This window comes from Rhynchophorus ferrugineus, unplaced genomic scaffold, assembly GCF_030347505.1.
Source record: "Rhynchophorus ferrugineus isolate W39M unplaced genomic scaffold, kcgeb_rfMv2 rfM5, whole genome shotgun sequence".
NCBI lineage: Eukaryota > Metazoa > Arthropoda > Insecta > Coleoptera > Curculionidae > Rhynchophorus > Rhynchophorus ferrugineus.
In genome coordinates this window covers 11234884-11249227 of record NW_027472584.1, presented here as the reverse complement: position 1 = coordinate 11249227, position 14344 = coordinate 11234884, and the positions used below count along the sequence as shown (strand labels likewise).

The 14344-nt window shown below is 29.2% G+C and overlaps 1 protein-coding gene across 4 annotated transcripts in view; it reads left to right on the top strand.

The window, feature by feature from the left end:
* The window catches only part of LOC143197123 (uncharacterized), an 88329-nt gene that overhangs the window by 71269 nt on the left and 2716 nt on the right, over positions 1 to 14344 (top strand). For 3 of the 4 annotated variants that reach the window (XM_076405311.1, XM_076405313.1, XM_076405312.1), the window contains exons 4-6: positions 4210 to 4372; positions 10431 to 10660; positions 13043 to 14244. In XM_076405311.1, the coding sequence (XP_076261426.1) occupies positions 4210 to 4372; positions 10431 to 10660; positions 13043 to 14244 (1595 nt within the window). Of the gene's footprint in view, positions 1 to 4209; positions 4373 to 6214; positions 6282 to 10430; positions 10661 to 13042; positions 14245 to 14344 lie in introns of those variants that run through there. The other variant, XM_076405314.1, reaches the window with a different exon arrangement.

Here is a 14344-nt window from a genome sequence, read left to right as displayed (position 1 = left end):
CCAGCAGGATTCGAACCGGCGACTATCGCAACAATAGGAGGACCGTCCTGTCGCCTTTACCATTGCGCCAACCAAGCCGGCTTATCAATTTTTATAGACAAAAAGTGACTGTTACCCCTATAAAATGTTTTTAGCGAAATAACAAACTTAAATTGGAAGAATATTTGAGGGTAACAATTTTTTACTTTATTTCGAACGTCACACACAATTTATCAATGAAATTACATCATTAAAACATTACTAAAACATATCTGCGGAAGCTATAGTAGTTTATTTTGTATTGCTTGGTTAACCACATTTACCTCCATTATAACTCATTCATTTCCAATTGTTTCTAAATCTAAAACTTATTATTGTGTATAAATTATTTTTTAGTGTCTAGTCCTACGTTAATTTCCAGGATGTACATCATTTCGAAAATTACATGGCATTTGTTGTTTAAAATAAAGCGTCAATTTCACCTACATCAGTTACTAAATATGATCTCACTCTACCAATCGCTTTCTTCCTTCCTTTTACACACATTTTAAATAGGAAAATTATTCCCATATGTCTGATTTGTTTTCAGTGGCAAAATAATGAGTAAAAAATTATAAATATTATTACCGTTGGATATTAATACGAATTTATTCATTCTTTTACAGTAGAACTAAAATTTGAACCAATTTTCAGATTTTATATTTGCCCTTTTAGGACCCACTACTTGTCGTGGGCTTCAAACCACGGTCCTTGACATTGAGTCTATCGACTCACTAACTTAGAGGATATCCCAGGAGTCATCCGGTCTTACCCAGCCTGGTTACTGTTGTGACTGAGATAATATTTTTTGTCGAATTTTACACCGTGACCTAGAGAGATTTATATTACAATTATATTTATTTATACAATTATTCGAACCCAGGACTATCGCATCAGTAGCAACACTTAGGTATGTTGGCCGCGTAGAAAAATATCGATATATAGATTTTGATATTTTTTAAAAATATTTATATTTCGACGACCACAAATTGTCTATACCACACCAACCAAAATTCACTTCTGGAGAAGAGAAATTTCAAGGAGAGAACTTTCCTAATACCTATATATCGCCACAAAAAATATCAATATTTTTTCAGCATCCTTAACAGGACTATCCTGTCGCCCTAATCAATGCGGTTACTAAGCCCTCATGACATTTTTAACAATGAAAATCTGAATATTTTGCAGCGATTAAATTCTTTCTAGAAAAGCACTTAAAATATATGGAATTTCATATCAAAATGGTAAATATTTTCCTTTAAAATCGATGATCTCTAAATGAATAAATACTTCAAATGGCATAAACAAACGTGTGAAAGTAGAAGAGATGGTTGATGTAGAGATTTGAAAGATCGTTTACTGATTGAGAGCTTTAAAGAAACATCTCGCAATTCACAGTGAGAAATATTTTAAGTTTTGTGTTTCAAAAAGAATCGAATATACAGAGATAAGCCAAGATTGTGTGACCTGAAATTCAAAAGGGTTTTTATTTACCGGTTTGTTTGTAACCTTTTGAACCGATTGGATACCAAAATTCGTGAATAAAAGCCCAATATACAGGAGCAAAAATAATATTCTATCAATATAACAGATCTACTCACACAATTCAAAAATACTATCACTAAAATCAGTGAATTAAATGATGAATTGTATTAAAATCTAACTTCAACCGATTTAGCTCCATCCGAACTCCAAAACTCAAAAATTATTTTCGTAGAAAGCGATTTTCCTAAAGCGAAGAGATAACACCTGCCGTAGAAGGCTCTTTGAATCCCTATAGTGATGAGATTTGACACTAATTGACACTTGTTTACTGACGCAATCATTAGAACGCTTCCGGGCATTACTTAGCCTATTTAATGATATGTGGTATTATTATTGGCTAGCAGACTATGCAATTTTATTTGTAAACAAACACAGGCATTCATGCCCTTCGGTATTCGAATTCACGATGTTTTTATAATGAAGGGACAGTTTTTTTGGTATGCAAAATGTCATTCATATCGATTATCTTGACAATGGTAAGACAATCGCCAGCGAATATAATTCCAGAGATTTTAGACATACATTGGTTTGAAGCACAAACGACCGCTTTGGCTAAGAAAAATTGTTGTTTCATCAAGAAAATACACGGGCGCACACGTGTGTAGTCACCATGACAAAAATTCATTAATTCGACTACGAACTGCTACACCATCCAGCATATTCTCCGGATTTAGCCTCTTGCGACGATGTCATATTTCCAAACCTGAAGAAATAACTGGATGGTAAGAAATTTGGATCGAATAAAGAGGTCTTCATTGAAACAAACGCCTATTTTGAAGGCCTTGGGGAAATCTATGATTTGGAACGAACAAAAAATTGGAAAAACGTTAGATTAAATGGAGTGAGTTAAAAAGATAAAGGCCGTCTTTGTCGAAATAAAAATATTTCATTAAAAAAGTCACTCATCAAATTGCCTTCGTACTGTTTTGTCACAATAAATTTAAATTTTCAGTTTAATCAAAATAATGGAGATCATTTTCATGCACACCTGGCTGTTATTTTGAGAATCGCTCTTAAATCTGAACGTCTACTAAAATACACGAAAGAAGGTCAAATGGATTCCAACATCAAATTTACTAAATCTCATTGCTGATGGAATATAGGATTATTTCAGATCTGTTTAATACTGCAGCTTCGGTGACAACATGAACAGTTTTAAACAACAGATATCTTAGATAATATCCCAGATAAGATTAATTTAATACAGGAAACTGATTATACTTGATATCTAAAAAACTACGTAAAAATAAACACCATTCATTAGACCCTGCCGCGCGATAGGCCAAAGATAAGGCCCTGATTGTAATGTAATAGCAGCGTCAACACTTTTAAATATAAAGCGTCTATTTTATTCATACATTCCAGTTAATAATATTATCAATTTGTTTTATCGAAATTGACAGAATTATCGTATGTCCATCGAACATTTTTTATTCGCGAATTGTATTTGAAATGTGCATTTTGTGAATCTATAAAAATATACCAATTCTCAACATAATATAGTCACGATGGTAGTAGTTTTTAATGAATTATTCGTCTAAAATGTTAACAATCACATTTAGCTTGTTACTGAATTATGAGAAAGATACCTCTTAATATACAATATACAGATAAAATACAGAATTGGGAGAAACTTTTTCTTAGTTTTTCCTAATTCCTTAAGACTTTAAACTTAAAAAAAAAAAACGAAGTTACTCTGTCCCCAGCTTTATTATTTTATTTAAATCCTAGGTCGGAAAAACTGAATGATAACTTCAAATAAATGAAAATACTGCTCGGGCATATTATATGACATCGCTCAACAAATGATAACAAAAAGGGTCAATTGCTAGTCATATTTATGTTTACACTGTTAACCACTGTTTTACATTCAATGCTTCACGATCGCATCACTGTAATCGATAGCATTGGGTTTGAACTTCCAGTATTTCATCTCTCAGTGTTTTCGTTTGACCCTTGGTTCCACAACATTGAAATATGCTCTCACCGTTCACGTAATAAATAGTAAAATTTAATGGCAGGTTTTTCTCTCAACATTAATTCACAATATTAGTAAAATTTAAAATAGTTCATCAAGGTTTTAGCAAACGAACGGGAGGAAAGGAATATAAAATAATCAGTGAGATGATCAACAGTGGACAAAATATCCATTAACTTACATCACACATAAAATATTACGCATTTAACCATAAAATAGTTTGCTATAAAATTGTCTTTATAACATGAAAATGTATTAAATCAACTAGACATATATGTTTCAAAATAATTTTATTAAACCAATTAACCAACCAGTTTTGTAGTGGAATCACTTGAATTTTTATTTGACACTGAAATTTTAATGACGCTGTATGACAAAAATAAACGTATATTTAATTCATTTCCAGCCAACACGAAAATGTCCATATGAGAGTTTCGACTTTAATATATTTGTGACACTATTTTGATTTTAAAACATCTGCCGCGTATATTAAAATAAGCCACGCTTAAAGGAAAGGCTATATGCTGTCTTTTAATGGTTTAATAAAGTTTAATTACAACTCTTCAAATATTAAATATTTAAGTTCAAAACCAACAAGAATTTTAAGATTTATCGACAACTTGCGGTAAACCGACACATAAAATATACTTTGACATTCATATTTTCAGGAGGATTATGAACCAAAAGCGCCCAAAATAATTCAGAAGTTGTCTCCGAAGCCTTTCCATTTAAAAGATGGATTCGACGATGCAGTTTCCGACTTTGAAAGAGCACTACAAGGAACCAAAAACAAATCATTCAATAATCTACCAGATGTTACGGCAGTTTCAGGTTTGTAATATAAGTATGGATGGTCTAGTTTTATTATTTTTATGAAATTTTAATGAAAGAAATATATAGTCATCCTCGTTTATATCTACCATTATAAAATAATGATTACACTATTAATTATCATATCATATATAATTATTTACTATGATTACAAAGATTATTGTTTCCTGTAAAATTATTGAATTATTTCCACACTAGTTTCCACAATAGGTTGTTTAATAAGTTTTGTTTGACAAGATATTTTTTCATGTAAATCTATCAACACATTTCCATAATAGAAACAATTAAGCCCACGGTAATGAAAGCAATAAATAAGTATAAGAAATTAAGTCTTCACCTTTAGTAAATTTTAAGACCGTAGGAAAAGAGTTGTTGAATTAAAACAATCCAAAATTAACAATCTACCCACATAACTGACATGAATGTGTGTTACCACAAAATATTTCAAAATACTACTTGTACCTAATTGTGCAATGATTTGACAGCCAAAAGCCGCGAAATAATTTTAATAATGTCTGCTATAGTTGTAGCCAATAAAGTGCATTTCAAGTGACGAAATTATTTTTTCCTATCAAATGACAAAATTTATTGAACAACCTTGTATACTATATAATACTTGGAATCCTGAGAATGACATGATTCGTAATATCACGTCAATGTATCATATATAAAAAGACATATTAGAAAAAAATCTATAACATAACAAAATACATAGCATTTATAACAGATTATTTTATAACTATTGGTCCGTTACAATTATATTATATACATCGGCACTTTTAATTAATAAGGGATTCAATGAAATTATTGATAATTAAAAACCAGATTACTTTATTACACCTAAAATTTAACGATAAGACTATATAGATATCTGTTACACCATTTAGGTATTTTTACATAAACAAATAAACATTTAAAATGTATAGGTTGAATTCAATATTCAATTCTATTAGGCAATTTAATTATATATTAAAAATTGTATATTTAATTGAAATAATATCAGTAAGAATACATTTTTAGATGCTGTACTGGCCTATTAAAAATATAATAAATAATAGTGTTAATTTAATGAGTAACAATAGTTCTTTAAAGAGAGAATATGTGATTCAGTTGAAATATATATACCGCTATTATATACTATACTGACCTGAAAAATATTATATGGTTTTATGTATGTTGATTATTTAAAATATACTAGCTGTCTTTTTGTTTCCCTAATAAAATAAACATATATTTGTATACAATTTTACTATATAGAATCATACTAGTTGACCTAGCGCATTCGCCATATATAAACAGAAAAGAGAAAGTCTCGTTTATTGCAAAATTATTTTCTCAAGACTACTGGGATAGTCAATGGAACATCTAAATTAGGCATCATTTTTTAAAGATTATTGCATAATATCCAAGTGAAACCGATACAACGATATGTGGTATAATTTTTTTTAAGTAAGGTAAAAAAAAATTAAAATGATTAAGTCCACTGAAAAGTTTCTATTATTTATTTTCACCATCTACCAGTTTTAGTGCAAACATGACTAAGGGTTGTCCTACAAAGGTAAGATTATTTTAACTTGGTTGGGATAGGGAAATTAACAACAATATTTAATTCATATATTAAATTTTCCATTCATTCTAAAAATGTATTTAATTAGCCTAGGAAATCAAATAAATGGAGGGTGTTAATAGATAATTAATGCTAATAATTTTACTATTAGTAATCAAGAATTAAGAGTACTCTTTGATTTTGTTATCATAAAACAAATAAATGTTCTCATTTAAAATGTATGATAACATTTTTACAGAAAGCACTTTGGCTTGTTTTTAATTTCATATTTATTTTAGTCTCAAAAGTAATATCGTAGGTGCATGTCAGTATAGTGTTATCTTAGTGATTTGCAATATCCGAGTGCGTAAATAGTTATTTCTTACACAAATATAATAAACCATTTTATAATCGTAATCCATTAATAGGACAATAATAATATATTATCAAAGTTTTAATATAAATTACATCAGTATCTAATATTATGTTTGATACCTTTTAATCAATTATAACTACATAAGTAATGCTAAGAGATAAACTTAATCTATCATATAAAGACAAATTAAAATTGATTTTTTTAAACATATTTTTTGTATATATATTATTTTTTGTTTGCAGAAAAATGAAAATAAAACATTTACTGAATCTTCCGATAAACCAGAATTTCATTAAACAAAAGCTGGTTTTTTAATTTTCTGTTAGTATTTTATTTATGTGGAATTAGTATATTTAAAAAGGTAATCATTTTTATTTTTAAAATGTATTTGCTATCAGAATATACCACAGTATGAAAATAATATTGTCCAAAATTGTAATTATATATCAGAATATGTTTAAATGAATAATATATTTATAGTCATCCTCGTTTAAAGTATCTACCGTAATAAAATATTGATTAAAATACTATTAATTATATCATATAATAATTTATTATGATTAAGATTGTTTCCTGTAAAATTATTGAATTATTTCTACACTAGGTTCCACAATAGGTTGTTTAATAAGTCTTGTTTGACAAGATATTTTTTCATGTAAATCTATCAACATATTTCCATAATAGAAACAATTAAGCCCGCGGTAATGAAAGCAATGAATATAAGAAATTAAATCTTCACGTTTAATAAATGTTGAGACCGTAGAAAAAGAGAGACTAACAGGAATATGTGTTACCATAAAATATTTCAAAATAGGACTTGTACCTAATTGTGCAATGACTTAACAGCCAAAAATCACGAAATAATTTTAATAATCTGCTATAGTTGTAGCCAATAAAGTGCATTTCAAGTGACGAAATTATATTTTCCTATCAAATGACAAAACTTATTGAACAACCGTGTATACTATATAATACTTGGAATTTTTGTTACCTTTTAATCAATTATATCTACATAAGTAATGCTAAGAGATAAACTTAGTTCATCATAAAAGGACAAATTAAAATTGATTTTTGGTATATATATATGTATTATTTTTTGTTTACGGAAAAATTAAAACAAAACATTTACGGGATCTTCCGATAAACCAAAATTTCATTAAAGCTGGTTTTTTAATATTCTATTAGTATTTTATTTATGTGGAATTAGTATATTTAAAAAGGTAATAATTTATATTTTTAAAGTGTATTTTTGGTATCAGAATATACCATAGTATGAAAATAATATTGTCCAAAATTGTAATTATATATCAGAATATATTTAAATGAATAATTTATTATATAAACAATTGTTAAGAAATGTATTCATATTAATATTCCAATAATTAATTTCTCTACTGTATTAATTTCTAAGTCTACCACTAGTAACGCAACATTTTATTTATAAAAATGAGATAGTGATAATTAATCAAGATAAAATTTATATTGAACTTACAAAATCAATATAATTTATTAATTCCGTCTTTTATACATACTGTCTACATTTTGCAAATAAATTAGTAATGATTCAATCTGATTAAACTGGCATTATATTTATTTTTTCATTAAGGGAATACTTATTTAATATTTTCAATACTAACAAAAATATCTCTCAAATCTCTCGATCAAATATCTAAATCATCTTTTTTACATAATAAACTCACTAGACCAAAAGAGAATTAACAATGAGTTATGTTCGTTATTGTTGTAAAATGATACCTTTATATATAAAGTAGGGTAATAATGTTATAAATGAATTAAGTAAGTTGATATGATGAGATTATTTCTATTACCTTATTTAAGGACTGTATTTATTAACGGCTTGCAGTGTGCACTAAATGTAAACTATTATTTTTAACTTCAATCAAAATGAAATGATAATCCTTTATAGAAATTTTTACGAGAAATGTACAGAAATAATGTAATTTGAGCAATCTTGCTGTGTAAAGCACCAACAATAACAATTGTTTTAAAAACGTAAAAATTGTTTTTATACAATAACAGGTCAATTGAAAAGCTCCCCGCCTGACACATAGATGGCGCTACTAGAATTAAATCCATATGTTTTTTAGTTGGTCCTAACCCTCAAAAGATGCGTGTATAAATTTGACAGCTATCGGATCATTAGTTTGTGAATTATAGCATTTTGCGTGAAGCAACTTTTGTTATTGTGAAAAAAATGGATAAAAGGAATATCGTTGTTGTTAAAATATTGCTTTTTGAAGGGAAAAATACAGTTGAAGCAAAAACTTGATGCTTGATGCCGAATTTCCGGACACTACTCCAGGAAAATCAACCATCAAGGATTGGTATGCTAAGTTTTGATGTGGTGCGATGAGCACCGAAGACGGTGAACGCAGTGGACGCCCAAAAGAGGTTGCTACCGACGAAATCATTTAAAAAATCCAGAAAATGATTTTGAATTACCATAAATTGAAATTGAATGAAATAGCAGACACTCTAAAAATGTCAACTGAACGTGTACATCATATCATTCACGAATATTTGGGTATGAGAAAGCTCTGTGCAAATTGGGTGCCGCGCGAGCTCACTTTTGACCAAAAACAACGACGAGTTGAGGATTCGGAGCAGTGTTTGAAAATGATTAAGCGTAATAAACCCGAGTTTTTGCATCAATATGTGACAATGGATGAAACATGGCTCCATCATTTCACTCCGAAGCTCAAGTCTGGACGAGTGGACTGCACACAATGAACCTGCTCCAAAGCGTGGGAAAACGCAACAGTCGGTTGGCAAGGTTATGGCGTCTGTATTTTGGGACGCGCATGGAATAATTTTCATTGACTACCTCGAGAAAGGAAGGACCAATCAACAGCGACTATTGCATAGCATTATTGGACCGTTTGAAAGACGAAATCGCCGAAAAAAACGGCCGCATTTGAAGAAAAAGAAAGTGCTGCTTCACCAAGACAATGCACTGTGTCATAAGTTAGTGAAAACGATGGCAAAAATCCATGAATTGGGCTTCGAATTGCTTCCTCATCCACCGTATTCTCAAGATCTGGCCGCCAGCGACTATTTTCTGTTCTCAAAGGACAAATCGTACTACAAAAATGGTATCGAAAAGTTGGAGAGTCGCTATAAACAGTGTATCACCCTTGAAGGGAATTATATTGAATAAAAAAACTAATTTTTCCAAAAAAATGTGTTTTACCATGGTAGGCCGGGGACTTTTCAATTGACTAGTTACATGCTATTGATCAGCTTCTAAAATTTGTAATGCCTAAAAATCATTTCCCAATAATCCAGCAATAGCTATTTATTTTCTCCTTTTTATTTATTTTAAACGAAAGGTAAATTCATGGAATATAATTTAGTCATTGGTAGTAGGTAAAGGGATTAGTCACACCAGGGTCAGTCGATTATCAGTATTAGATGGTCTTTTTATTATATCTGTTAATAACTACAAACGTATAATGCGGAAATATCAATTTAATTTACTGTAGACTGATTTATGTTATTATTTATGCCATTTAAAATTACTACGCCACTGCCAGCGAAGAAGTAAAATTGGGTTTAACGGCAGATACTATAAAAGAAGACCGTTGAAAATGAAAGCTATTTCCACCTTTTTGTGTATTATAATTGACAGCAAATAAAAACTACCTGTTTTGGATATTTAAAAGGAAATGTTATTGTACTGTTGTAAAATTACTATCGCAAAGGACAGTTTTAAATATAGGAGTACCTCTGCGGCAACTGCAGTTAGAGCTCACAGACGAGCCATGAACTTTCAAACTTTGTTGTTCAGTCGACCTAAACATTTAAAGAGTGCGCAAGCCCCTCGGCAGTTTAATAACATATACCACTTTCAGTTCAGCTAGTTCGTTTGTTTTACGTGGTTCGCGAAAAAAAACTTTTTTTAACAGCGGGAAATTGAACAAACTGAATGGAGCAAGACCGAATACATTTGTCACGAATATTCGTAATGATCGCGTGGGTTATATACGGTTTTATTCGCAAATTTGTATTATTTGTTGATAACATTATCTATATCAATTCCATACAATGTGATGTACACTATAGTTTAGTTGAGATCGCCCAATCACAGTATTATCAAGACTTTTTAATGTGTTTAGAGAATATACGAAGAGTGCCTTCAATATCTTCCATATCGTCCACATCTGGCTCGATAACGGTGTTACCAGATCACCAAGATGGATCTTTGAAAACCGATTTCGACGCTGTCAGCGTGGAATCCTGTGGGCTCAGCCCCATGGCCCTACAAAAGATTAGAGAAGCTCTAGCTCTTAGTCTTGAGCGCACCAAAGAACTGGAAGGTCAAGTCAAACTTATTCCCAAATTACAGGTAAATAAAAATATTTGAACACCTTCGCTTTCACTAATTCCCAATATATATACTATGTTGTTTAACTATGAGTGTTTACATTATATTAATATTGACATTTAATTATCAGTTTGTTATCGATAACTATTAACAAAATCAAGGTTCAATTAACGAATGCGTAATTAATTTTTTTTTGATGAATTAGGTCGTGTTATACTACTTTAGATAATACAAAATCATATTTCTATGAATAATCTATTCCAATTACAATCCCAATTGCGTACATAAAGTTTAATGGGTTGCCTATTAATAAAAACATTAAAGTATTCATGTCTAAAATAGGTATATGGGCAGAACATGACTAGTAGTAATAATAATATGTCAATCTTAATAAAAATAAATATACCAATAAATTAATGCATCGTTAATATTTATATGCTGTTAACCATAGCTTTCAAAACAATAACTGTTTTCCGAACATCGATGATTGTTATTAAACAGTACTATATATCAGTATATTTATTATTAAAATTCCAACTCACTGATATTATCTGTTTCATCAAGTGTACTTTGGATAATTAATAAAAATTATTTTATTACATTATTTGGTTAACTAATTTGTGATTGCAACTAATTGATACGATTTATATTATCTGTTTACTTAATTGAAATAATAATAGATGTAATAATAGTTATTATGTTAAATAATAATTGTGATAGGTTTATTATGTATAAGCAATAAAACTATCTCTTATAATATATTAATTAATACTATAGAGAGTAGTAGCATCAAATTATTAATAACTGTCCTAACTGATAATTGGGATATTTTCATATTATTTATTCAAATTTTTAACACAATTCTGATTATACTAATTAATAATACTGCTTATAAAAAATTTTCCATGAAAAATCTTCATGATATTAATACAATTTTGAATTATTTTATTTTGTTATATAAGCATACATTAATAAAATACGATGCAGTGCTTTAATATTTATTATATATACCTTCTTACGATAATGTTGCTCACTTATCATACGAATAATTACGAAACCATATTGGATTGAACGTGTCTTCATAAGCAAGACATATCATAACTTCCATTTTTGCAACCGTTTGTTTGTATTGTAATATTCTTACGTGTATGAGCAACTTTACAAAATTAGTGTTAGCTTAGTTGATTTATTTTAACCTAACGTTAGGTAGAAAAACTTCCCAGTGGTTGGGCAGTATTGATTTTTAACCAGTGTAATATATTTTCCAGCATGACACTCGTATTTATTGCAGGTAAATATTTATTTTTATTCAGTATTATATTATATAATTGTATATATATATATATATATATATATATATATATATATATATATATATATATATATATATATATATATATATATATATATATATATATATATATATATATATATATATAGTGTACTATCCTGTTCTCTCTATGTTTCTGTCACTATCAATGACCGTTCCTGTATATTTATCAAATTTTTCAGTAGAGGGCATTCAAAATATGATTTGAAGTATACTCGATTTGACTTTTCTATCTATTCTTATTTAGCATTGTTTTAAATAACGAGCAAGTTGCTTTATTTCAATCCCAATATGTTCAAAAATGATTTCGTATATATTCTTTTATATAACCCCACTTTTACACAAGATCATAATGATTCGGATATAAAGAAACAATTCCAATATCCCCTCCAAACACCCCATAGCTAAATTAATTCAAATCATGATTATAAAAATAGTTATCTGTTACTGTAAAAAATAATAATTAGTATATTTATCCTACCCTTCTGTACCCGTATATATATATATATATATATATATATATATATATATATATATATATATATATATATATATATATATATATTTCTTTCTTCCTTGAACGCGTGTCATCATTAGTAATGAACCTACTATAAAAGCTTTTACAGTATACAGTAATTAACATATAAACATTAACCTGTTTTGCAAAAGCAAGGTGAAAACTACTGGTAATTTGAAATTAAAAAATCAAAATTTCTGATGTATTTGTACAATTTTTAATGGGTTTGTATACTTTCTTTTATGTACTATATTTGATCAATAAGATAATTAATTTTACTGCTTTTACCACTTAACATTTTTCTTCGGTAATAATTGGTAGACATTTTATAAAAATTAATTATACATTTATTTTTAGACACTATTTTGCATCAGTTAATATACACTGAGTACAAAATATCGATTCAATTAAATAGTTGAACACTTTAGATTTTAAAAAAATTATAATAATTATTACATCAAATTATTAGCATTGGAAAATAGTTTTAAAATGTAAAGTATATGAAACGATTCACATTTAAACAGGACTTTTGATTTATTAAGTTTAATATTTTTAGGAGGACTTGGCTTATTTAAGTAAAGAGAATAAACGACTCAATGCATTAGTCAAATCGCTAGAGGCATCTAAATCAGTAACATCAAATGGTGATTATGCTCCGGTCGTACCACCACCCCCAAACCGTAAACGGTCCCAAAGTTTCACATACATAGATAACTATAACGACGAAACGAAAAAAGAACCCCCTCCCCCACCACCTCGCAAAGATTTCGGGGTTATGTGTGGGGTTCTTACAAGAAATATCGGGGTTGGACATCAAAACCCTAACACTAAACACGCTGCAACGCTAACTACAGAATTTGCCGATAAATGGTTATTAGAGAAAGCGAAATTTTTAAATACATCATCACCTGTTTTTATTTCAAAAAATACAACAAGCAAAAACACACAAACGGTTATTAAAGAGAGTGCAGATATGGGAATTCAGTCATCTGTTCAAGAATCTAAAATAGTAATAACAAAGTCAACACAGACTGATGCCGTTGTTTTGCCCAAAAGAAAAGATGCTTTTGTTATGTGTCTTCCTCGTACAAATGACTTTTCTCAACAAAAAACAGTTAATGCGTACTCAGTAGGTTCTTCTAATGACACCATTACGGACATTGTATGCGATAAATGTAATATACCGAAAATATCTATAGGTGTAGGTCTCGATAAATATGAAGACACTTATACCACGTCAATATCACTGTCTGCTTTAAATAATAGAAGTAAATCATTTAATTTAGGAGAGGAAAGACTTGATTTGTGCAAGAGAACTCGCACAGTTGCAACACAATATGATAGAATCAAAACTACATTTACAGTAGCGTGTCAGAGTGATGTAAAAACCTCGACCAAATCATCTCAGCATGAAATTAAGTTAGCTGAGAAGAACACCCAAGTTGAAACACAATCTGTTTCAAAAATAACAGATACATTAGATTTAAAATTGCCGACTAAATCTGTGGCTTGTGAAGTACGTGAAGAAAAACCAGAAATGGTTGAACGATCTAGTAACACTACAACCGAAGAGAAAGAAGTCTCCGAAGAAAAAATTTGTTCAAAATGTGCCAGTAAAGAAATGGAATCATCTAAAGAATTCAAAACCCCTGGTAGCCCTACTCCAAGTAGAATTCCTGTGCCAACAACACCGATTGAAGCACGGAAATTTAGAAGACAAGATACTTATACGAAAATTTATTCTGGAGAGACCATTAAGTAAGTCAGAATCATATATGTTTTAATTACATATTTTACATATTAATTAAAATTACATATTTAACTTAGTAGTTATAATAACTTAAACTTAGTAATAGTA